At 40.5% G+C, this 25931-nt stretch overlaps 1 protein-coding gene across 2 annotated transcripts in view; it reads right to left on the bottom strand.

Annotated features, from left to right (window-relative positions):
- Reln (reelin) overlaps window positions 1-25931 on the bottom strand; it is a 461223-nt gene that overhangs the window by 109642 nt on the left and 325650 nt on the right. For both annotated transcript variants that reach the window (XM_076566340.1, XM_076566339.1), the window contains exons 20-22: window positions 24985-25221; window positions 6697-6889; window positions 5868-5980 (exon numbers count right to left, since the gene is read on the bottom strand). In XM_076566340.1, coding sequence (XP_076422455.1) covers window positions 5868-5980; window positions 6697-6889; window positions 24985-25221 — 543 coding nt within the window. The remainder of the gene's footprint in view (window positions 1-5867; window positions 5981-6696; window positions 6890-24984; window positions 25222-25931) is intronic.

Genomic DNA, 25931 nt, shown 5'->3' on the forward strand with positions numbered 1-25931 from the left:
TGAAGCATTTTAAAGAAAAATAGAGGGCCAGACTTTCTGTTGTTACTTGAAAATTTGATTCTAGAAATAAAGAAATAACATTCGAAAGTAAAAGCTACCTATTAAATAAAACATGTCCTTCACAGATGAGAATATGAAATATTTTACCCCGAGTAAAACTATTTCTCAGAACAAGCACACCAGTCATTATTGGCAGACTTCGATTTGGTTCAGAATATAAAACAAAAACTTTAGAATGCAATTTTGGCGTTGAGAAGACACACTGAAAAGTTCTATTTAGAAAGAAGATTATCTGCATGTGAGGATGTGCTTATTTCTGAAACACAAACTTGCTTGAGTCTCATGGGCCAGTGGACTTTAAATAGAGATGAAAAGTTAAACACAGATATTTGCAGTTCATTGACGTCAGAGTCTAAAGATGATATTTTGAGATTCATATAAAAAAGGCTCAAAATCAGTGACCACTTGAAAACATTTTTTAAAAAATTACAGAGACTGTGCAAGGTGTCCCACATAGGTAGTGAGCTCCAAAGAGCCAGCTCATTCACCAGGGATGGATCCTGATCTTACTGCCTGGAGTCCCTTAAGCAGATCAAGCTCCACAACTGTCTAGATTATGCAGAGGGCCTAGTCCCCAGCCTTGATGTAGGAGGAGGAACTTGGACCTGCCTCAGCTAAATGTGCCAGGCTCTGCTGACTCCCCATGGGAGGCCTTACCTTGTCAGATGAGGGAATAGGGGGTAGGTTGGGAGGAAAGGCGTGGGGGGGGCAGAAGGAAGGAAGAGAGGGGGATCTGTGATTAATATGTAAAATGAATAAAAAATACTTGATAAAAATAAAAACATAAAAACGAATAAAAAATTACAGAAAAAAATTCACCTGTAGGAATTTACAGAGATCTGTGATGAATTCTTTTTAGTCAAAGTGCTAAAACAGCCACAATAAACAGCAGCACCAGCAATGAAGAATTCACAGAATTCTTGTGAGTGCTTAGCTCTGGTGATTACAGCACTCCTTAGCACACTCGACAGACACACTTGCTCTGTCTCAGAATGATCCATAGTAATCCATAGTGATCACACATATAATCACACCACAAGTATGCAACAGCCTACTAAAATCCAGACTAAGCTTTTACTTTGTTTATAATCTGTTGCTAATAGCTTGTGTTTTCATTTGTAGCAGGATGGCTCCAGGGCTCACTGAGGGCCTCCAGTAGATGGGGCATCGCTATGGTAGTAGGCTTATGTTTGTAATTTAACAGTCACCTGATTTTCATAGTTCTGTAACTAACTGGCTTTTAGAGAAGCCTACAACAAATGCAGATTCCATCAGAGTACCATGGTGGTTGAATAAGAATGGCTTCCACAGGCTCAGATATGTGAACGCTTTGCCATCAGGGAGTGGTATTACTTGAGAAGGAATAAGCAGTGTGGCCCTATGTCACTGGGGATGGGCTTTGAGGTTTTAAAGGCCCATACCTGGCCCAGAGCCTCTCTCTTCCTGCTGCCTATGGGTCCAGATGTAACTCTTAGCTACTTCTCAGCACCACCTCTGCCTGCATGGCACCATGCTCCTCACCATGATGATAATGGGCTGAACCTCTGAAACTGTAAGGAAGACCCGATTAAACGTTTTCTTTCATAAGAGTTGCTGTGAACACTGGCTAAGACAAACATAGTGCCCTATAGAATTGAACCAAACAAAACTCATGGACCACTCTCATCATGAAAAGGAGAGGTGCTCTATTCTTTTAAAACCGACTATAATCTGAGTCAGACCCAGAGTCCCAGCGGACTGGTCCATGGTCTTTTTGGAGACAAGCACAGTACTCATCGAAATAGTTTGTACAGGGACAGAATAAATTAGGTGCTCAAAAAATAGTGTGCTAAAAATTAGTCAAACCGGCTAGAAGCGGAGTGTGTTTCTAACTTCTAAAGGCAAAAGACTGAAGAATGCACAGGAGTCAGGATGAGACGCCTTTGACTCCAGCTCTGCAGCTCAGGAGCCGTGTGATGTTTAGTGAGAAATCCAAACGGTCAGAGCTTTTCCTTCCTCACTGTGGACAAATTGATTTTTAGGATCCCTTGAAGTCTCTGACTCTGAAGTGGTAGTTTATTATCTTCACAGCTAGATGCCTTTACAGCACTGATGAAAATTATTTTGAGGCTTTCTACTTGCAGTAGTAAAATGGGGTAGGGGTGTTGAGAAACCCTTCTTAGATTTCCAGCTTATATTCTTACAGCCACATGTGCATCTAAGTTTTTCCCTAAGGAAGAATTCATGCTCATGAATTCTTGAAGAGGTATGTCCTAACCATAGAAAGCTTAAGGTTATTTCACTTAAATATACTCCACATATTGATGTCAGTTAAGAGGAAAGCCAGGAAAAAGAGGTTGAATATTGGATCAGTTTTCAGTGAGGAAAAAAATTAATTGTGTGAGCCATCTCCAGCTAATCACATGAGGGAAGATGAGGTGTGATCACACTGATTCACAGGTGCATCATTGTTCAATACTGTCCTCAACACAAACACTTCATTTGCCAAGCCATTCTACCACCTATCTGTCTGTCTGGTGTCCATCCATCCACCCACCCACCTACCCATCCATCCATCCATCCATCCATCCATCCATCCATCCATCCATCCATCCATCCATCCATCCATCATCTCTGAAGAGGTCATGCAATAACACTGACTTGCATTTAAAATCCAAACTTCAAATTCTATGGATTTCTAAAAGCAACAAAACTTGAGGCATACCCCCTCTTCCCATAAACTTCAAGACCAAAGTATACTGGCATCCACTCATTTCTCCATGCTTATGTAACCTGAAGAATCAAGGTAAATGAAGGCTGACTAAATTGTATTTTCCACCTTTAGAGTTCCTGTAATTGCATTTGTCCAATTATTCTGAAACTCATTCAGTCATTAGGTGTTGATTTGTTTATGAAGTCAGCAACTGACAGCTGTTTGGGTCTCATTAGGCCCTGTTCTTATGTAAATGTCCCTCATAAAAATGAAATTAATTTTCATTGGGTAACAAATGTTCAGTTCGTATATAGTGTAATTTCTCTGAGCAGGTGTATCCAGTAGCTCTTTCCACTGGACAGTTATCCAATCAAGCACATTCTACAAAGTTAACACACCTAGGATAACGCAAGGACCATGCTTGCTTTAATGTATTCAATTTATATTTGCATCCATGTTTGAGTCAAACAGCAGAACAATGATTTGGTCAGAGAAATAACACTGCTTCAAACCAAACTGTTTCTTTCCCCAGTGGAATGCTGTTTGTGAAAACTTAAAATAAACTTAATAAAAAAAATTACCAAGGATGCTGAGGAGACTAAATAAGTTTAATCTTTATGGTAGAGACTTTAATCATTATATACTCAGAAACAATGGCAACAACCAACTTAGAGCTTTTTTCATGTAGCAATAATATTTAGATTAACTATGAGTCAAAGGGAATACTAAAATAACTACTATCCTGGGCTGATGGTTTTTAAAATATTATTTCACTTTTCCCTCCCAAGGAGTCTAAAGGAAACCAGGAAAGCAGAATTTGGTTCTGAGTACATGTGCTTAAAGGCACAGGGCAACAAGAGTAGTGCTTCGTTCTGTTTGGAAACAATATGTCTGAAAAGTTTAACTGGCACACAAAGTAAGTTTCTTCATGGCATTCCCACATGTGTACAGAGTCACTGCACTTCACTCATCTTTCTCCTTCCCTCTCTCCCTCCTGCTGGACCTCTTCCTGATACCAAAGGTCCTTCTGTTTCTGTGACGTAAATGTACATATACGTCTTACAGCAACCACCTTTTTAGTACATTGATGCACTTTGAATCAAAATTCTATTTAATTTTCTAACATTCCATAAAGACATCTACTATAGCACAGGCACTCTAATGAATGTAGAGTTTAAGGGTCACCACATTTCCCTTCAAGTGTTCAGGTAACACTGATGAAGAGTAACCTTTTCTGACTCAGACCCGGTGATATGGTTCAGTGGTTGAAAACACTTGCTGCTGTTCCAGAGGACCTGGGTTTGATTCCTAGGACCCACTGTCAATAACCCCAGGTCCAAGAGACCTAATGACATCTGGCCTCTGAGGGCACCAGGCACACAGGTGTCACCATACAGCCCAAACACTCAAACACATAAAAATTTAAAAAAGAACGATAGTCTAGAATGTTTCTAGGGTAAAAAGACATCTCTGGCCGGGCGGTGGTGGCGCATGCCTTTAATCCCAGCACTTGGGAGGTAGAGCCAGGAGGATCTATGTGAGTTCGAGGCCAGCCTGGGCTACCAAGTGAGTCCCAGGAAAGGCGCAAAGCTACACAGAGAAACCCTGTCTCGAAAAACCAAAAGAAAAAAGAAAAAGGAAAAAAGGAAAAAAAAAGACATCTCTGTAACACATTATTGGTACTATCTTAACAGTGCCATTTTGAAACTGAACCATATCTGCTCATGAGTAAAATCACTTTGGTGTTTTTCTTAATAATGAGAGAAATAAATTTAATTATGCAGCAATGAAGACTGAAAGCCCTCAGAAGTTTGCATTCAGAGTGATCAGTGTTTCAATTGTTTGAGGTGTTGTTTTACATATGCTTTCATTGAAATACATGCTTGGAATATCATTGAAATTAAATCAAAATCTTGATTACATTCCCAGCAGTAGACACAAAAGAGTAGAATATTAAAGAAAGCAAGGGCTTATTATACAAAGCATCAATAGAATATCTTGGAAATGGCTCACAGTGGGACAAAAAAAAACCTGTGGAAATCAAATTTCAAGCATTTTATTCCAACTGACATAATGATGTACTCTAAAAACAATCAAGGAGCCATTCTTAACACAGTGCAGCCATTCAGTCTTCAACAGAAGTTATAAAGTAAGTCTGGGTTGTCGCCTGCCCATTGCCTTTGTGAGGTACCTAACTTTTATATATAAAACAATCAGAGAAATATTTGTTTAGTCATTTTCTCTTCATAAAAAGTGCACTGAAGGCATATGCCACAGGAATATACAATGCTTCCTTGTTTATGCTTTTTCTTCTACACATATACCAGAATCCTAGAAGTCCAGGGTGGTGAGGAACCTTTAAGACAAACTAATTAAAACAGTCCAGTCACAGGGTTCCACCTTGAAGAGGTAGGTGGTAACAGTCAGGATCATGTGGCTGGTTGATCACTGGTGGAGCTATATTGAGAATTCAGACCCAATTTGCAGCCCAAGGCTTTTTCTTTGGACAAGCTTATGCTGACAAAAGACTTTAATATTATCCATAGCACTGAATGAAAAAAAGGCAATAATATTGCAGTGTTTTGACTGACCAGACTAAGATGAAAAAATGTAATGTCTGCAAAAAACTATTATGATTTTTCTCTTCCCCCTTCTTGATTGTTCTTTCTTCCTTGTTTACTGAGGCCTCTTCCTCCCAAGGGATGATTTCTATTGTTACTAAAAAAATGTGACTAGAAAAAGAATGTGTGCTAAGCTTTTGTTGTAAAATGTTGGGCTTTGCAATGAGAAAATAAATTTGCAATGTGAACTGCTTGTATTTCTAGATCCCTTGTATCATTTCATTTTGAATGTTAAATGTAAAGAAGTAGGCTCATTGGCTTTTCTGCAAAAGCAAATTTTTTGGGCAAGAAGAGAGGCCAGAAACACTGGGAAAAACAAATTTTCATATTTCTCATTAGCTCCATTTTATAAAAACCTGAGTATAAAAGCATGATTGGGCTTCTGAATGGAGAGAAAATAGTCTTACTATTCTGTTGAGCTTATCTTCACGCTCAGATCATGATAACAGAATAGAAATGGAAGTAACAGCCATGTTTAGGACATCCTTGCTCACCAGGTCTTCTGGGGAAGAAGAACAATGACTCTCCTCCACTGTGTGAACTCACTGGCATGGTAAATGCTGGCAGATGTAAATTCCTGGCAACTTGGCATACTGGGAAGGCATTCCTGAAAGAGGCAAAAGTTAAAGTCATCCTCCCTTTGCCTGCTGGAGATGTTTCATCTCCTACTGCAAGAGAAAAAGAACTCAGAGAAAGCTAAAGCCATAATCTTAGCTATTGGCACTAGGGACCAAATTCATGATTTTTCCTTCTGTGACATTTAAAACATTTGGGAAGTAATTACAACTGAGATTTCATCATAGAATTAAACATCTTTCAGTTCTCACCACAAATAGAAATGGACGAGGATTAATTTCAACCTATTAACATTAGCATTTGTAAAATCTATCCTATGTGTTAAAATATTTTTGCATTTATGGCACTGTCAGATTATTGGGGTATGTGTGTCACATGTAAAGTAAATTTATTACCAAAATTAGATTATAGTTCTTATTTGTTTGTTTCTAAGGTCAGAAGGTACCACATTCCCTATGGTTGGGAAAAGAAGAGATTGAAACATGCCATAGGGGAAGAAGAGTAATGTTTTCTGAGGAAAAGAGTTAGAGAAATAATACTCAAAATACTATCCAAGAGTATCCAGTTGGGCTATGCTTATTTATTTTATTTCCAATTGCTCTTTGGTATCTGATACTTGGGTGGGGGGTCATGTCTCTTTGTGATGGTTCTAACTTGATGTCAATTCTAGGCTGTATAATGCGTTTTTTTTTTTTTTTCAACTAAAGGAAGAAGATAGCAATTGCAAGCATTAGAGAAAACACGTACTTCTTGTACAAGGTGCCATGTAAGGCCGTGGTTGGCTGAGTACTCCAGCTTCACCTGGTTGTCCATGTGAGGAGTGTATTTCTGGCCACATCCCATCACCAGGCTGAACTGAATCATATAGGATGCTCCGATCTGCATTGACTGTGTTTCCACATAGCGCATGCTTGAGGCAAGTTTAGAATCTCCCGTAAAACTGAAAGAAACAAGATGGAAACTGGATACTTCTACAGAGCGATATATTGGAGAAAGATTGAGTTGTCATTCTGTATGCCCAAACAGTTTCATTGAGGGAAGTATTGCAGTTTGAAATAAATTCTTTGACAGCCATTTTATAAACCATGAGCTTTCAGTTATTATACAGTGATCTTGTGTTGTAAGAATATAAAGCCATGTCTTCTTTCCATGTTATAAAATATAACATGTAATCCTAAAAGTGTAAAATGTTAGAAGTAAGTTTTTAGAAATATTGGCAAAATAAAAGACATAACAAAAACAGTAATGAGCCATACAGGTTTGAACCTATGTTTTAGTTGGCATAAAGGTTTTCCAACTTTAAAACATTTTTTTCTCCTGTGAAAATTAAGTGCTGTTTTAGCCTTAGGTGGTTTTGTATTATTATTTAAGATGGAGGTTATTAGACAGACAACAAAGCTTTGTTTAAATTGTCTTTGTGTTAAAAGATACCCTGTCTCCTGGACATCTTCACGTGCAATGCCACACAGGACCCCAAGGGTCTGCAGGTGACAGCCACTGGGCCCTCACTTCTGCCAGGTCAACACTTCCTGACCCAGCATCTGAGAACAGTTCAGACCATTTCCACAACCTCCTTGCTGAGAAGCACCAGTGTCTTCATTTCAGGCAGAAACAGAAGGAAATGGTGTGATTTACAAACACTGTACCTCCTCTTTGCACTGTTGCAAAGGTAACCATGAACTTGGCGAGAGAGTAAAAGCACACCTGAGAGAGATTTTGAAGTTGCTAGGATACCAAGAAAGAAACAAATTAAAAAGTATATAATTAAGCATTGACAACAAAATTCTTGCTTAACACCTACATCTATCAGCTGTTAAGTAGGTGTCCTGAGTTGTTTGTGGCACATCTTTGTGGGCAGGTGGATGCAGCTGCCAGCCAGTTTTCTTTCTCTCCTTCACCTTTTAGCCAGTCACAGTGTGTGCACCATTGTTTTCTCATCAGTTAGATGCAAGTGGAAGATCACCTTTCAGCGATGCTCACACTGTGTGCACCACACGTCCTCATCAGTTAGAGATAACTGGAAGATTCTGGGGTAGATCTACCTCAAGCTTTTTTTTTAAAAGTTGAAAAAAATTTTTTTTGGTACAGTATGTTCTGATCATGGTTTTCCCTTCCCCAACTCCTCCCAGAGGTGGAATGGGCTGCCATACCCTTTGCCTGTTGCTCCCGCAGACTACCTCTCTAGCCTGGCAGCTCTCATCTGGTGGAAACCATGAGGCCATGCTGTGGATGGAGTCCTTCCAGCTGAGACTGTACCACAAGAGGTAGAGAGTGCCTGACTCTGGCAGCCTTGTGGACTGCCCATGCTCTCCACCCTGGGCTGTCTATCCCAGTACTGCTCATTGTAAAGAACAAATCAGTGTCTTTACTTTTGTTTATGAGACAGTCTTGTTTTTGTTCTAACTTAGAACCAAATGCATTTCTAACCTACATGTCTGCCACACTTCAGTACTGAATGATATCTATCCTGATGCCTCAATCTGAAACAAAACAACAGGAGAAAAGTACAGGTATCCACACTTTAAATGATAGCCCATTCTTGGTCACACGACTGTTTCTGACTTATGCAAGATCTGAGCCAAGGGTACTGGGCCTGCTGTTCCCTCCCTGGGTTCTTATTCATCTGGGGTTTCAGAAAAAGAGAATTTGATGGGCTGAGTCCCTTCATTTACAGAACTGCTCCTCTTTGCTGCATGCCGAAGTCAAGATCTGTTTATAAAGGCAGAAATGAGCTGAACTGCTTCTGTAGCAAGCACTGAGATGTAAAGAATAGTCCACGTCAGCATTTTGGAGAGAAATTCTGGGGACACAGTGCACTGGGAATCAGGATGCTTGGCTTCATTCGTGATGTTGCAAGGGTGTCTCAAAGAAACACCTTTTAAAAATGACTGCATCTACTTACAATATTTATTGAGAGAGTAGGGATATCTCTTTCCACTGGACAGGATTATCTCTCTCTGCATTTTCGCACCCAGGAAGACTTGCGAGTGCTCTGTAACACTTGCCAAATGGATAACACAGCAATGTAACTGGATTGCCAAAGGTCAACACTTACTTTGTGGCAGAGCTCCTCTGCCTCTCCCCACTTTGCCTCTTGTGGATAGCAGGGAAGCCGTCTTCAGGATCAGATTGGAAGTCTTTTCCACAGGGGAGGAAGGAGCTCATATCTCACTCCCCTAAGCAGCCCCTAAGATGCAGAGCTCTGCTAGAATCTCACAACAGTAACCTGTGTGGGACACTTTGGGTTTCTAAGAGGTAGGTGATCTCATTTGACCTTTGAGTCAAGACCATCTGGGAGCCTTAACTGGGAAAAACTGAGAGGTTGAGTTGTCCCAGGGCTCCACAGCTGATAAGGAGCTAGCCGAAGTATTATAGAAAGCCCATCCACTCTGAGCCCTCTCCACTACGGCATGTTGTTATGGGAATAAGGACTTTGGATGAGGGAACAGGAAGGCTTCGTAAAACTAGTTATTTAAATTCTTAACCAACTCAGACAAGGTTTTGGCGACTTTTGAGTAAAGTCACTTTGTTTATTTTCAGAGTGTGTTTTCCATCTCTGGGGGGTGGGAGAGACTTTTGTATCTGAAATGTGGAGGTAGTCAGCCAAAGTAAGGGAGAAACAAATCTACATGGTTTAGCTGAGTCACCCATGGACTGAGCCACTTTGGACATTTTTTTTTTTAAGAAAGTTAATATAGATGAATTTCCATTACTATATCATGGGGGAAGATGGCAGCATTATTTAAATTTCTTAGAAACATAGACAATATTCTGATTTTTTTCCTTAATAGTTTCACAGGAAGGAAGAGCTCTACAGAAGTGCCACATGTTTGTTTGTTTGTTTGTTTGTTTGTTTGGATTCTTGTCAGACATTTCAGTCCACTGCAGGAGATGTCAGTCAGTTAATCTTGGGTACCACCCATCCTTTTGGTTCTGTTCTTAAAATTAAAGATTTGACAGAAAACCTTCTTGATATTGTGGGATTAAAGGTGGCATTTGACCTCAGCTGTCATTTTTACATTACTATATCACAAAGCAGATGTACTCATGTTTTAGTGGCTGCAATTCTGTGGTGGGGAGGAGACCACTATTTATATTTTGACATACATATTTCCAGACATTTTTTGCCTTAGACTTACACACACACACACACACACACACACACACACACACACACACACACACACACACACACTTTGTTTTGCATAGATTTGCCTTTTCCTTTTTACAATGATTTTATTATCATCTTCCTATACTGAAAAAAATACGACAAGGCATTGTAATTGTCAGTGAAGGCTCTATGTATGGAATTTTGAGGAAGTATTTCCACTTTTTGCCTTTATAACCAATGCTTATATAATATGTATTTGTGTGGGTCTTTGGGTACTTATCCATAGTTAGCTGGGATAAATTCCTAGAATTAGAATTGCTTACTAAATCAACTCCCACTACCAGGCGGTCCTCCATTAGTAGTGACTGGTGTGAGTGACTGGTGTAGTGTGGCATCACAGATTGGCAGAAGCTTCCATTATAGCTACTTTATGCCTCTTGTCTATCTGCAGTTTTGATTAGTAGGGATATTGAAAAGATATCTGTATTTGTGTGGGGAGCACAGTAGTTTTTGTGTATTTTCCCATGTTCCAGAAGTAGAGTTAATCTTTTCCTTGTTGATTTGAAAAGTTCTCCACACATTGAGGATGTATGATATGTCAGATATATTAGCAGTATCACTCTGCTCCTAGCTCGGCTATTATTAATTTTAATATGCAGCTTTCTTTTTTTTCTCCTGTAAACACAGTTGTAAGTATTTTAAGCTGCAGAACATTTGACCCTATGGTCCCTCCATCTGGTGTCATGCATTATTGGTATCTGTTGAGATGGCCTCTGATCTCAGCCTTTACCAATGCCCAATGACCATTTGAAAGAGCCACACTTTTTATTTGTACAATACAGCTTTCAAAAACTTTGCCCATTCATTGCCTCTTTATATATTTCTTTCTTTTTCTTTTTTTTGTGACTTTGAGTATGAAAGCAAAACATTGGTGTTAAAACCACACTGGAATGTGGCAATTGTAAATTTCCTTTGTAATTCTGACAAGTTTTGAACTAGGGCCACCTGTCTGTGGTTCATGGTGTGCATCGGCCCTTTCTGTTTTGACCTTTCCCCTTCTCACCCAGGTGCTTCATTACTGGCCTCTGGCCTCTAGGGAGGCCATGGCATAAGGGTGCAAAGGTTCTGCTCTCTGGGCTGCAATCAACACATCATCCAAGTTTAAGGCCCCAAAGCGGTGTGGCTTTTTCTGCTATGGTGCTTACGCCACCCAGTGTTAAACAGGTTAGCTTAAGATGCCGTGGTCACACAGTTAACTGGTGTGTTACTACTTCTGGTTTCTTCAAACAGTCTCTCAACCAGTTTCTCACCTGGGCTTGTTATCTAAGCAGGGTATTTCTGAATATCATATTTATTTTTTGACATCTTAAAAAGCTGATTTCATTAGAGCAAACCGGGAATTTCTTCGCATAATGCATCTTGTCACGTATTTATTCCATGGCCATTTGCAGTCTGTGGGTTTTTAAGTGGCTACCCCCCCTTCTTGTTTGTATAGCTGATATTTCAGGGTTATGCTGGCAATTAAAGCTATTTTGGGGTGCATGTGTTCTTAGCACCTGCTTCAGGCTGCTTTTAGGTGTTTTGTTCTTACCAACTGCTTTTCCTTTCTTATCTTTACCATTCCAAAAGGAAGTAAGTGAAGTTTCTATTCTACAGTTTCTTCATTCCTGTGCTCATTCTCTCAGTGTAGAAATGTCTATATAGTTCCAGCTACTTGGCTGCTGTTTATTGAGCTCTTATGGAGAAGGACTTCTCTTTGAAAAAAAACGGAGCATAAAATTTAGCAGTCACCCCCTTCCCCAGAAGGACTGGATAACTTCAGTTTACAGAAGACAGTTTACAGGAGAGCGATGGGACTCCAGAGGGAGAGGCTGTCAGTCCTGTAGACAGTGGCTCTGGCCTTTCTAGCCAGGTACTGTGGACTTACAGCAGGTACTGTGTGGACTTAGAGCAGGTACTGTGGGATGCACAGGTAAGGGAAGGCTGATGGGACCCACAGGGAGCGGCTCTTCCTGCCTTGTTCCAGTGTTTGGAGTTTCATTTGCAGCCCACTCACCCTCCCGTGTCTCCGGGGGGCCCCAGGACAATTCACCCAACTTCTAGATTCCAGGAGATAATCCCAGCCACTTTAAGAGCCACAAACAATTGTTGATATAAAATGGTTTTGAAGTCCTTGGTCAAGTTTTAGTTTGTGAGGCCTTTTTTTCCCCTTTACATCTCATAGCGTTTTTTGAAGGAAATGTTCAGCAGTGGGAGTAAACTGTGGCAGAAAAAGACAACACTCTTGGGTGACAGGTTGTGTTCCCAGAGAGGAGATGTCTGATGGATGGAGGCGGGGGTGGGGGTGGGGTGGGGTGGGGGGTGTAGCTTCTTCTAACCCTCAATGAACCTGTGTGTGTGTGTGTGTGTGTGTGTGTGTGTGTGTGTGTGTAACAGTTGTCAGAGATCCCTTTCAGCTGCTGCACTTCCCTGCCATTTTGATGAATTCAAGTGACCTAGAAACTTTGGTTATTCCAGCTCCTCCCCAGCTTCTGGCCGGCCTGAAGCCTCTGACTGTTGTAATCACAGCATCTGAGAGTCAGTTCACCTAGACATGAACTTGCTGGATCCATATCTAATCCTCTATCACCACTGTTCTGTCAACACACTCGCCCAGCTCTGTTCTGTCTCCATGCACTTCACTTCAGAAGGATGCACTGTCTGCCCTGGGGAGGGTGTAGCTGAAGAGAGGAGAAAACACAGGAAAGAGCACTGAAAGTCTCTTTTCTTAACTATGTAGGCCACAGGCACTGTTCAGAGAAAACTAAAGCACAGACTTTCAACACATTTATGAGAGATTCTGAGACCTTTAACTGTGGCAACTCCATCCCACATCATAGCAGATAGATTAAAATACACACATCTTACATTTAATAAACACCTTTAGTTGCAAAGCATCTTCAGATTTATTTTTGTAATTTTGCTTTTGAATTTTCTTTGGCTACAGGTAATTTAGTAGACATTTGGCTGTAATTTCTCAGCATATTCAGGAATCCATTCCCTAATATTATTTCCAGTATCACAAAATCTTATTAAGTTCAGCAACTAATGAAGTTGGCAAAATGTGTTTATAGACATTTCATTCTTGCAATTTTCTTGCCCTGTTTTAGAGGTGATAGACGTTTTCCAGACTTGGACAAAGCTTGGTGGCCTGACACTGGGCCCAGACTGGGCCATGGTGATGTGTTGAGGGAGGAAAGAGCTGGGCAAGCTAAAGAGGTAATGGACTGACTGAGTGAGAGGTGGCCAGGAGAGCTGGAGGCCGCAGAACCTGACCAGCCACATGACCCAAGGTCTACAGAGGGATGTTGTAAACCACTGTATGCAGAAAAAAATTGTATCAGCTTACTGAATTTCCATTTCAACAAGCCAGGCATAACCACAGACCCGACCCATCAAATGTAAGTTTTTCAACCCATTAACTTGGTTTGTGGTTACCTCCTTGAGTGGAGACTGTCCTTAGGTTCTCAGTACAAAAGAAGATATTTAGGACAATCTAAGTTTGGAGAAATGAATGATTTTGAAAAACCTATCTCCTTGACATCAATAGGACCTGAATCTTGGGAAACAGCTATCGGATCTGCTCCTAGGCAGGTCCTGATCATCAACATGTCCTCCAAAATAGATGAAGGAATCCCTTTGTCCAGTGCCACCATCACACCACAGCACACCAGACCACAGCACATCACAGCACATCACACCACAGCACATCACACCACAGCCAGCACATCACACCATATCACACCACAGCACAGCACACCACAGCACACCAGACCACATCACACCACAGCACAGCACAGCACAGCAGACCACAGCACATCACACCATATCACACCACAGCACACCAGACCACAGCACATCACATCACAGCACAGCATAGCACACCATATCACACCACAGCACATCACAGCACAGCACACCACACCACATCACACCACAGCACAGCACAGCACAGCAGACCACAGCACATCACACCATATCACACCACAGCACAGCACACCACAGCCAGCACATCACACCATATCACACCACAGCACAGCACACCACAGCACACCAGACCACAGCACATCACAGCACATCACACCACACCACAGCACAGCACACCACACCACAGCACAGCACACCATATCACACCACAGCACACCACAGCACACCACACCATATCACACCACAGCACAGCACAGCACACCATATCACAGCACATCACATCACACCACACCACACCATATCACACCACAGCACACCAGACCACAGCACATCACATCATATCACACCACAGCACAGCACAGCACATCACACCACAGCACATCACATCATATCACACCACATCACACCACATCACACCACAGCACATCACAGCACAGCACATCACACCACAGCACATCACACCACAGCACATCACAGCACAGCACATCACACCACAGCACATCACATCATATCACATCACAGCACATCACATCACAGCACAGCACATCACACCATATCACACCACAGCACAGCACACCACACCATATCACAGCACAGCACACCACACCATATCACACCACAGCACACCAGACCACAGCACATCACACCACACCACACCACAGCACATCACACCACACCACACCACAGCACAGCACAGCACAGCACACCACAGCACATCACACCACATCACATCACACCACAGCACATCACATCATATCACACCACACCACACCACAGCACATCACACCATATCACACCACAGCACAGCACAGCACAGCACACCACAGCACACCAGACCACAGGACATCACAGCACAGCACATCACATCACATCACACCACAGCACATCACACCATATCACACCACAGCACAGCACAGCACAGCACATCACATCATATCACACCACAGCACAGCACACCATATCACACCACAGCACAGCACATCACATCATATCACACCACAGCACACCACAGCACAGCACACCATATCACACCACAGCACACCAGACCACAGCACATCACATCATATCACACCACAGCACATCACACCACAGCACACCACAGCACAGCACACCACACCATATCACACCACAGCACACCAGACCACAGCACATCACATCATATCACACCACAGCACACCACACCATATCACACCACAGCACAGCACACCACACCATATCACACCACAGCACACCACAGCACATCACACCATATCACACCACAGCACACCAGACCACAGCACAGCACACCACATCACACCAGACCACAGCACAGCACTTGCAGATGGTGCTGGTGACCTGCCTGAACTCCTGCTGCTTCCCCTGTTGCCTTTGTTGGTCACTTTCAACACCTCGGCCACCATGACTTGTAACAGTCTAAGTACAACCATGTTACATCTCTGCTCCAAACTATTTGCTGGATTTTGATAGCTGCTAGAACAGCCCAGTATTCCACATTGCTCTACAGGGTCACAACACAACCAAGCTCCTCGCTTGTCCCATAGTCTTTCTTTGTGAGTCCCTCTGACCCCCTATTCTTCCAGACTCTCATCATGGTCTCTTGACTACTCTGAACACTATGCCTCCCCAGAGGGCTCTCCTCCTGTCGTTCTAAACAGCCCTGTTTTCCTTTCATGTAATCCAGAACTCCACTCCCTTTCCTTCTCAGCCTTATCATCATCTAGAACATTCTTATGGGTGTTTGTTCACTGTGGCCATTTCCCTTAGAACGTGAGCTGTACAAGCAAAGGGCTTTTCTATCTATCTTCATCATCAATACTGACTGCTACACTTTCTGTATTAACCATGCCATGATGCCATCAATAAATAGTTCAATGTATAAAATTAGTCTATCAATAAATGAAAAACTTTAGAGTGAAGAAGCTTAATAAATGTATAAAATTAGTCTATCAATAAATGAAACCTTTAGAGTGAAAAAGCTTAATAAATAGGCTGTAGTTTAGGGAATCACCTGTAAATCTATTAGGGTCATACTCAATTATATTAACAATTGTTAGAGGTACTGAGGACATTCTTCATTGCTGTTGAGAGTAACAGGAAGTGACTTTCTGTGTGTTTACCTGTCCATCCATTATGATTCCTAGACTAATCATTTATAATGAAGCAGTGGTCCACGCAGCTTTCTGGAGCTGCCTCATCTGACTGTCTTCATCAGCAGTTTTAGCTGATTTGATGCTCTTTTTAATAGACTTTGTAGAAAGAGTCTACACTTGCTTAAAAATACTGAATAATGAAATTTCTATATAAATTATAGGTTGATATTTAATTAAAGAAAAATCCTAAAGAATTTTACTTGGCTATTATTCTCATTTTATAGATCAGTTAATTTTACAAAGGACTCTCAGTAATAATTTTATCTTATATAATTTACAATATTTTATAATAATAAATCTATATACCCTAAGGAATTAGAGATGTCTAAAGTTTCACCTAAGTACTAATGTGACCTCTCCTTTGCCCATATTTACCAACAACACAATCCCTACATTAGTGTCAAGCCACCTCTTTGGCAAGTTTTATATAGACCAATAAATACAATGGAATAAAGGAATGAAAATCTATTGGTGGAAAAGACTCAACTTCCACCAAACACATTTTAAAAATAATGAAAATATAATAAAATGAGATGTAGATGTTATTAAAAAAGTATATCCAATGCTCTCTCCCTCCTTCTCCCCCCTCTCTCTATGTGTGTGTGTGTGTATATATGTGTGTTTGTGTGTGTGTGTGTGTGTGTGTGTGTGTGTGTGTGTGTCTGAGTTTCCTACAGAATCATTAGGAATTTGAATAAACAGTTCTGATGGTAGCTTTCTAGGTCCACTGGAAAATCTTGCTAGTTATCCAGTGCTACAAGTTATTGTTGTTTCTAGAAGGTTCTTAAAGCCTAGAAATGCCTTAACAGTAAGTTAGTTTCTCACATATATATCTGAAAATTTTAGTTATTACTCAGTTCTGCTCTATTAGTACATGATTATTATATAACAAAAGATCATGGCTTTTCTCTGTGCTAAATGTCGTGGCAAAGGAATTGTTATCTATCTATCTATCTATCTATCTATCTATCTATCTATCTATCTATCTATCTATCTATCTATCTATCTATCTATCTATATCTATCTATCTATTGTAGGTGCTGTAAAATATCTATTGTAGTAATTAGAGGTTAAACTCAGGTCTTACACATGTCAGGCAACTGATCTTTCCCTGAGCTATACATCCCCAGCCCTACTTACTTTTTATTAAAACATTTATTTTTATTTTTATTTTTACTGATGTGTGTCTCTGTCTCTGTGTATGTGCATGTGTTTGCAGGCTCCCAGCAGAAGAGGATGTCTAGGAAATGAGCCACCAGCATGGGTGCTGAGAACCGAATCTGGGTCTTTTGGAAGATCAGCAAGTGCTCTTAACCTCTGAACCATATCTCTAGTCTTTTTTATTCTTCTGAGGTCAGGTTTCACTATTTTGTCCAGCCTTGCCAGAATTCATGGTCTCAAGCAATTTTCCTACCTCAGCCTGCTAAGTGTCTTGGTATACAAACACACACTCCTGTCTGACTCAATCAATCTCATTTCATTTATTTGGGATAAACAGGCATTTAGCATCCTCTTTAGCCCTGGAGTTTTGCCCATGTAGCTCCTGCTTTCAATAAAGTATACAAGCAAATACTGTTCTCTTGTCCATACTGTTTTTCTTGACCTCCCATGAGGTGTTAACACAAAATTTTGAATGTCCTGAACACATGGTTTTGAGCTGGGCTGCTACCCACTCTGTAGCTGTTCTCTCTAGATCTCTAGTTTCCAGGGCTGACTGTGCTACCAGGAGCGCATGGGAAAGCTGCTGAGTTTCAAAGGGTGTCCTCTCATGCCAACACACATCCCGTCTACCCACTTCTCCCTGGTATCTTTTGTCATTCCTACCTTAATTTTAATTTCTTCACATTGTTCTTCATTTTCCTTTTTTATTTTCATGTCAAACTTTAAAACATTTCTCTTTCATAACATAAACCTAACATGACAAGAGTTCATGATTTCCTTATATAAAGAAAAAGAAAGGTTCAATTAAAAATAAATAAAGTAACATTAGTCACAATGAAGAGAATGAGTTCACTGGATCTTTAAAGCCTATAAACATTTCTGTAAGTCATGAATAGTCTTAATTCTTGTTTTAATTAAATCTATTTTTCTTTAAGTACCACTAATGATTGGCAAATGACAGATTTTCTTATCTCGTGTTAACTTTTGCTTTAATTATTATCAGGCACAGTACTTTCTCTATCTTTGCACTGCAGATGTCCTCTTTTTAGTCACAGTGAGGATAAGTCTGGGTTCCTGGTAACCTAACCACTCAGCACTCGCCTTGGATCTCGTCTATGATAACACACATGGTAGTGATAGAGGTGATTGATATAAAAATACTGAGAACATTAAGTATGCTCACTAGCCTTTCTTTTGTATGCCTCTCCCCTTTCAGATCTAATCTAGTTTATATATATAAAATCTTACTTAAAACATTTATTTTGCTCTCTTTAAACACATGCTTGTTCACATTAACCAGGCAAAATTATGTCTATTCATCTTTGAAATCCAAGAATGCTTCTCACACTCTGGACATGAGCACAGCATACAGACAGGTTCCTCCATTCAGTCAGACAGTGGTGACACAGCCAGAGACAGAATGTGGCACGGACTTTCCTGTGTGCTCCCACCTAATCTTCACAGATATTATCAATCTCATTTTATAGTTGAAAAGCTGAAGCTCAGAAAAACTAAATATAGTCTCGGAATTCCTGGTGTTACTATTTTGATGTGGGGATTCTGTTTGGTGATATTAAAAATGAGGCAATTAGAGCAGTTGTGTATCTTGGTCTGCTTAAGGGGTCCCTGGCAGTAGGATCAGGATCTATCCCTGGTGCATGAACTGGCTTTTTGGAGCCCACTACCTATGGTGGGACACCTTGCACAGCCTGGAGGCAGGGGGAAGGGCTTGGAGCTGCCTCAACTGAATGCACCAGGCTTTGCTGACTCCCCATGGGAGACCTTACCTTTTTTGGAGAAGGGAGTGAAGGGGTGGGTTGGGGGGGGTTTAGAAGGGGAGTGGGAGGAGGGAAGAGAGGGGACCTGTGGTTGGATGGAAAATGAATAAAAATATTTCTTAATAAAATATAAATAAACGAGACAATTAGAATGTCATCTTCTAGAAGGTTCAGTAGAATGTGCCCATGGGTGATCTCACTGTATGCTTGATTCCTAACTCATTATTAAGGGCTCCTACTGGAATGAGGTCAGGTGATAGGTCAGTGGCTGGGGTTTGAAGTCATTAGGTTATGGATGTGCTGCATGGCAAAGACAAGGTGAGAAGTCAGAAATTTCTGCTTTTACATTATTTCATAATGAGACTTTGGTAATTCTAATTTTCATGAGTTGCTTCAGTGCAACTTTCTTAAATCAATGTTCAATCAAAATAGATTCTCAAAATTCCTCATTAATTAAAACCTCCCTGCCTTGAGTTTCCCAATTTCCAAGCAGCAGTGTCAGAATCTGAATTCACTTGTATAACTTCAAAGCCTCTACTTCTACTATACCAACCCCTATACGCTACAGCAACCATTCAATCACAACTGTACATGTGCTAAACTAAAACTATATGGGAACAATGTCTTTGCACTCAGTATATCGAGCCAGCTCATTAGCTGGGACAAAGGGATTCTAATATCTTTTGATATTATCACTAATGTGTCAGTCAGGAGCAATCTTTGCAAACCTCAGATAGTTCCACTGTGACCCTAAGATGTGACTATTGACCAAGGTAACCCAGACCCAGAAAGACAAAGGCTGCATGGTCTCTCCTATCTGTGGTTCCTAGCTCCAGATCCTCAGATATGAATATATGACATGGAATAACCACAGAAAACAGTCAAGTATAAAGGGACCATAGCTGGGGGTGCCTTCGGAGGGGGAGAGTAGGGTGCAGGTGACATAAGGTGAGATATGGAGTGATGTGGAGGGGATTCCAACTGGGGAGGGGGAGGGGGAGGTCAGTACAGGAGGAAGAGGGGGGACAAGGAACAAATCACATCAAGGTCATTTGATAAAGCTTTAAGGAATCATTATTTTGTATTTAGCTAAATATATATATATATATATATATATACACACATATATATTTATATAATGTGTGTGTGTATGCGCGCGCGCGCGTGTGTGTGTGTGTGTGTGTGTGTGTGTGTGTGTGTGTGTGTGTGTGTGTACACTGTGTTCCCCACAAGAACCACAGTCTAACAAAAACTCCAGCATCATGCAACCACTTCCCTTCAAATGGTTGGTCAGTGTAGTTTATGAGTTCCTCCAACAGCATAGATTATCTATGTAGGCCTTGGTTGCTTCTCAGGGGTTGAGGGTGTGCCTCTATGACACAGGCTTCCTATGACTCAAGCAGGATCTGACCGACCTGAAAGCCTCTTTTCTGTGGTCTAACTCCCATGGTTCCAGAAAGTATTACTCAAGCTGCAAAAGGATGGAAAGAAACAGCTCTGTCCAGCTGCAACCCTAGGAACCACAGAAAGGACCAGATGGCAAGATATACATAAAACTGCAGTAAGTGCCAATCAAATGTCAGTGGCAATCAACAGCTGTCTAGTTGGACTTAAAACCCACTCAACAGGAGGGAAATCATGCCTGAGACTAGAAACCCAGCCAGCTTTTTGGGGCTAGTGCAGTCATGGAAGGTAGAAAAGACTACTACTGCCACTTTGAGTGACCGGAATAATTCCTATCTGTCTAAATCCTATCCTCACACCCACAGATAAGTGTAGCTATCACCCCTCACCAGAGAAGCCACCACAGCATATGGAGACCATCACAGAGAACCACAACTACACATGATGCAGAGATCAACAGATCATGGGGAGCCCAGCTCCAACAGATACATCTATGGCTCCTGCATGGTGGCCTAGGATATATCATGGAAGAGGGGACAGAAAGATTGTAAGATCCAGAACACTAGGAAGTTTGCTGTGGAACAGCCTCCCCTAGGAATGTCTACATAAACAGGACCAGAACAATAGTATTATTGATGGAAATGCTATGTGGTAGGTGGGAATTTTCATGGGGTCCCCTCCTAAACAAAAACTCCAGGCAAAAATAAATGACTCTAGGGAGAAGGAGAGTCAGGCTTTCAAGGGACGAGCTACTTTATTGGCTGTCCAATGCAGAGCGGTCAGCTTTGAAACCATATATATATATATATATATATATATATATATATATATATATATATATATATATATAATAAAATGGACCCAGCAGTTTATATTGACATATTTGTACATATACATACATACATGTATGTAAGTAACAACAGTAATCAAAGAAAAAGAGGCTGTCAACTTCAACGGGGTCATGAGACGCATTTGAGAGAGGGTAGCTGGGAGGGGCTGGAAGGAAGAGAGGTTAGGGTGAGTGATGTGATTCTATCTCAATGGAAAAGATTTAAAAAATATTTGTAAGAGATTTCAAAATTATTTTAAAAAATGAAAGCAGATACAGATTCTGATTTAATGAATAGAAGGAAAGCATTGCCAAGAATGAGAAGCAATTTCTTTCCCTACTGAAAAAAAAGTGGTTTAGAATGGCATAATCTAAGTGATTTACAGCATATTAACTATAGTTCTAATGAAAAAGCAATTGTCCACATTTTCCCTGGAGAACAGCCTTGGTAACAACAATCCATGCTCATGGAAAGTCACGAGTCTAAAATGAGAACCAAATGAACACACAGCTGGGAAGAGCCAACAATCATTAATTTAACACCAGTCTTTCAGTACAGACGGTGTCTACATTTCCCTTGAGAGAAACAAGGTCACTGTAGGGTAGAGGCTATGCTTTCAAATACATTTAAAGAATTTTTACTTAATAAGATAACACGCTCAAAAGATGCTAAATGAAAAAATGATCACTACTGTTAAGGACTGGGGGAGAATAATACATAGTTTGCAATATCATCTCCCAAATTTCTATATTGTAATTAAGTGTTTCTGAAAAACAGTGCCAAACAAGCTTGCATCCAATTTTAGACAATGTCTTTCTCAACAGCAGAATAGAGAAACAGTGTCATTAAAAAGAGTTTTATTCTAACTCATTGACCAAGAAAATGGGAGCAGTTTGAGACTTTCCATGTTGCTTCAATTTAATGAACAGTAAACAGTTTTTCACGTCCTTTTAAAAATGGTTAATGTGTTTCTCTAGTCTCATTATCACTGCCAGAGTATCTCCTCTGATGTCTCACGACCAAGAGAACTCCGGTTTGCTTTAGAGAGCATCAGAAAGTCAAGTTGCATTGCTCACATGCTGCTGTTAATAAAACTCCTACAGGGCTGCTCAGGGTGCCCATGGGGATAGCACAATTATTTTTATTTTCTTCTGGTTTTCTGGAATTAATATGATTGTATTTTCATAAAGTAAATGAATCTCCACAAATGAAAGCAGTGGTGAGTTAAGAATGTTCATCCGACTTGTGTGAAAGGATATTGTTCACAGGATTTGATCAAAGCACAAAAATTAAACTGTGGTTATCTTGCATTCAACTCAAATGTTAAGTTAAAATGCTCAGCAACTCTTGAGTTAATTTGAGCAGATGTTAACTATTTATGAAAATAAACATGATACAGGACTTGCATTCATGATATGACTCTTTGTTATAGCTAAGTGCTGAAAAAAAATCTTACTACACAATCTTGTGAGATATGTTTTATGATACATGACCAATCTGAGTAACTGTTAATTCAGGCCACTCAAACTTCAGAAGCATCAAATTCTATTACATTTCATTTTAGTCTGTATTTCATATCTTCTTGTTCATTTTTCCTCTTTTATTTGAGTTTTTGGAACTATAGGCTGAGAAATGAGAAACACACACACACACACACACACACACACACACACACACACACACCACACACACACGTCACCTGAGGCTATCAAATAGAACATGTGGTCTAACAATCTCGAGTTGTTTGAGTAGAAATTTCACTGTGTCTAGTCTGACATGCTTGTAGCAAAAGTGACCAGCTGTATTTCCATTCCATTAGCTGTCACTTCAATGCTAGAATTTTAGCCTGCTGTGTGTCAGATGTGACTGTACATGCACAGTTCCAATCAAAGGTAATTTTCTGTGCACTGGTGTGTAAAATTTCCCTCTAATTATGATAAGGTTCCTGATGGGTCATTTATGATACACTCTCTGGAGGCAATAGCAATGATTAGCATTCAGCATGACTCATGTGGAGGAAATTAAATGGGCCTGATCATGACTCAATAGAAATTAAAAGTCTCTTAGGAAGTGATTCCTTGGTCATGCTTACAGTTTAAAAAGAATCTAGAGAGGGGTAGTGGGTGCAATGGCGAAGGCTGTGGGATCATTTAGACCTACGTCTTAATCTGGGAATTTCTTGGGTTCTCTGAACATATCTTGGCTTCCATTCTTGATACATGTTCATCTTCTCAACACATGGGTTCCAACACCACTGCCCTCAGTAATTCTTGTCTTAGCACTCTTTTCCACAGAATTTCTCATAGATGGATTTCTCTTCCTGTGGATTTCCACATGTCTGGAATTTCCTTGTTTTTCAACTTTCCAGTCAGTGAGATATATCATGTCCGCTTTCTCAAATTCCCAAAGGTAATCTCTGTCTCTGAACCCTCTGCCCCCATCTCATGTAAGTAGCCTAGGCTGGCCCGAAACCCCCTGTGTTGCTGAGGATGATCTTGAACTTGATCCCCATGCTCCCCCTTTTCAAATGCCAGGATTTCAGTCATGCACTGCTTTGACAGGCTCTAAGGTCGTCTCTTCTGAGGGACCGTGGGGATTCCCTGTCAAGTCACCAGCTACTCACACTGTTAGTCACTGTTGGATTATCTTTCGTGGTGTTAATGAAGTACTAATTATAATTAAAATTATTTACTTACTGTTTGTTATATAATTAAATCTTTAAGTGACCATTGGAAGGAGAATCTAAAAACAATGACTATCTTTTTTTTTTTTTGGGGGGGGGGGGTTTCGAGACAGGGTTTCTCTGTGTAGCTTTGCGCCTTTCCTGGAACTCACTTGGTAGCCCAGGCTGGCCTCGAACTCAGAGATCCGCCTGGCTCTGCCTCCCGAGTGCTGGGATTAAAGGCGTGCGCCACCACTGCCCGGCACAATGACTATCTTAATTAGGATATCCCTCAATATTGAACCTCCACTGGTGTCATTAACTAGATGAGAAAAAAGATTAAAAAGAACATGTAAGTCAATAAATCAGGGTTGACAAGCTTCTGGAACTTTTCATATGACAGCATGAAAATAGAACTTCTTGTAAGAAATTTTAATAAACCAGTCACTAATGTAATATCACACAGAGTATGATCATCATAGTCCTCAATGAAGGAATACTATTGTGATCACTTTAATTATTAGTATTTTTGAGAGTGTTTTTATATATAATTTTTGGAGACAAAAATCTTAAATTAATTAATATGAAATATTATATTTATTCAAATCTGTGAATTTTATGTTTTTTGTCCTCATTTTGAAGACATAAATATAGCACCAACTTGAAATAAAAGATTTTTTAATGTATTTTATGTATATGAGTGCTGTCTATATGTATATCTGCACAGAAGAAGAGGACATTGGGTACCATTACAGATGGTTGTGAGCCACCATGTGGGTGCTGGGAATTGAACTCAGGACCTCTTGGAAGAGCACCCTGTGCTCTTAACCTCTGAGCCATCTCTCTTGCCCCAGTACTAACTTTTTAATGTACCATGTTCAGTCAATATTTTTCAACAGACTAAGTGCAGAATGAACTAATAGTTCATCCATGTGCTCTGCTTATTAATGCAAATTGTAATAATAATCCTTACCAAAGTGTCCAGTCATGGCCACAGTATGGCTGAACGTTTCCAAGGTAGAATCCCAGAGACTGAGTGACTTCCACAAGATTGGTAAAGTCAAGACTGATGCTGTTGAACAGGACAGAGGTCATGACAATCTCATCAATAGCCCACACATCTTCTCCTTGGGAAGAATGGTGTGGCTGCCACCATCTGAACTGGATTCCAAACTGTCTTGCATCATCGGGTAGTTCTACAGAGATTATTCTAAAGAGAAAGAGTTAAAATTCAGATATCTTGCTGTCTTAAATTATAAATATTTATACTACAAACCTCACTTCCAAGCCAAATCAGTAGTAGAATAAGTTGAATTATTTAAAACTCTAATCTCCAAGATTGGATATACTAAAAAAAATTAGTCCGGACAGTTGACCCTGAAGCATGGTACTAACAATGATTCTGTCACATACCCTTTTCTGAGATGTCTGAGGACAGTTGACCCTGAAGCATGGTACTAACAATGATTCTGTCACATACCCTTTTCTGAGATGTCTGAGGACAGTTGACCCTGAAGCATGGTACTAACAATGACTCTATCACATACCCTCTTCTGAGATGTCTGAGGACAGTTGACCCTGAAGCATGGTACTAACAATGATTCTGTCACATACCCTCTTCTGAGATGTCTGAGGACAGTTGACCCTGAAGCATGGTACTAACAATGACTCTATCACATACCCTCTTCTGAGATGTCTGAGGACAGTTGACCCTGAAGCATGGTACTAACAATGATTCTGTCACATACCCTCTTCTGAGATGTCTGGTTTGTTGCACCTCTCCAACAATTTCTTCTAAACATATCAAAAAATGTGATTCATTTTCATTCATGGGCTCGCAAAGAAAGTAACTCATTAAAACGTAGTTGTTAAAGTGGCAAAGTGTTGATTATGAGTAGCTTGTGACACATTATAGTTGTG

Source organism: Peromyscus maniculatus, chromosome 3 (assembly GCF_049852395.1).
Source record: "Peromyscus maniculatus bairdii isolate BWxNUB_F1_BW_parent chromosome 3, HU_Pman_BW_mat_3.1, whole genome shotgun sequence".
In the NCBI taxonomy this organism is placed as follows: Eukaryota; Metazoa; Chordata; class Mammalia; order Rodentia; family Cricetidae; genus Peromyscus; species Peromyscus maniculatus.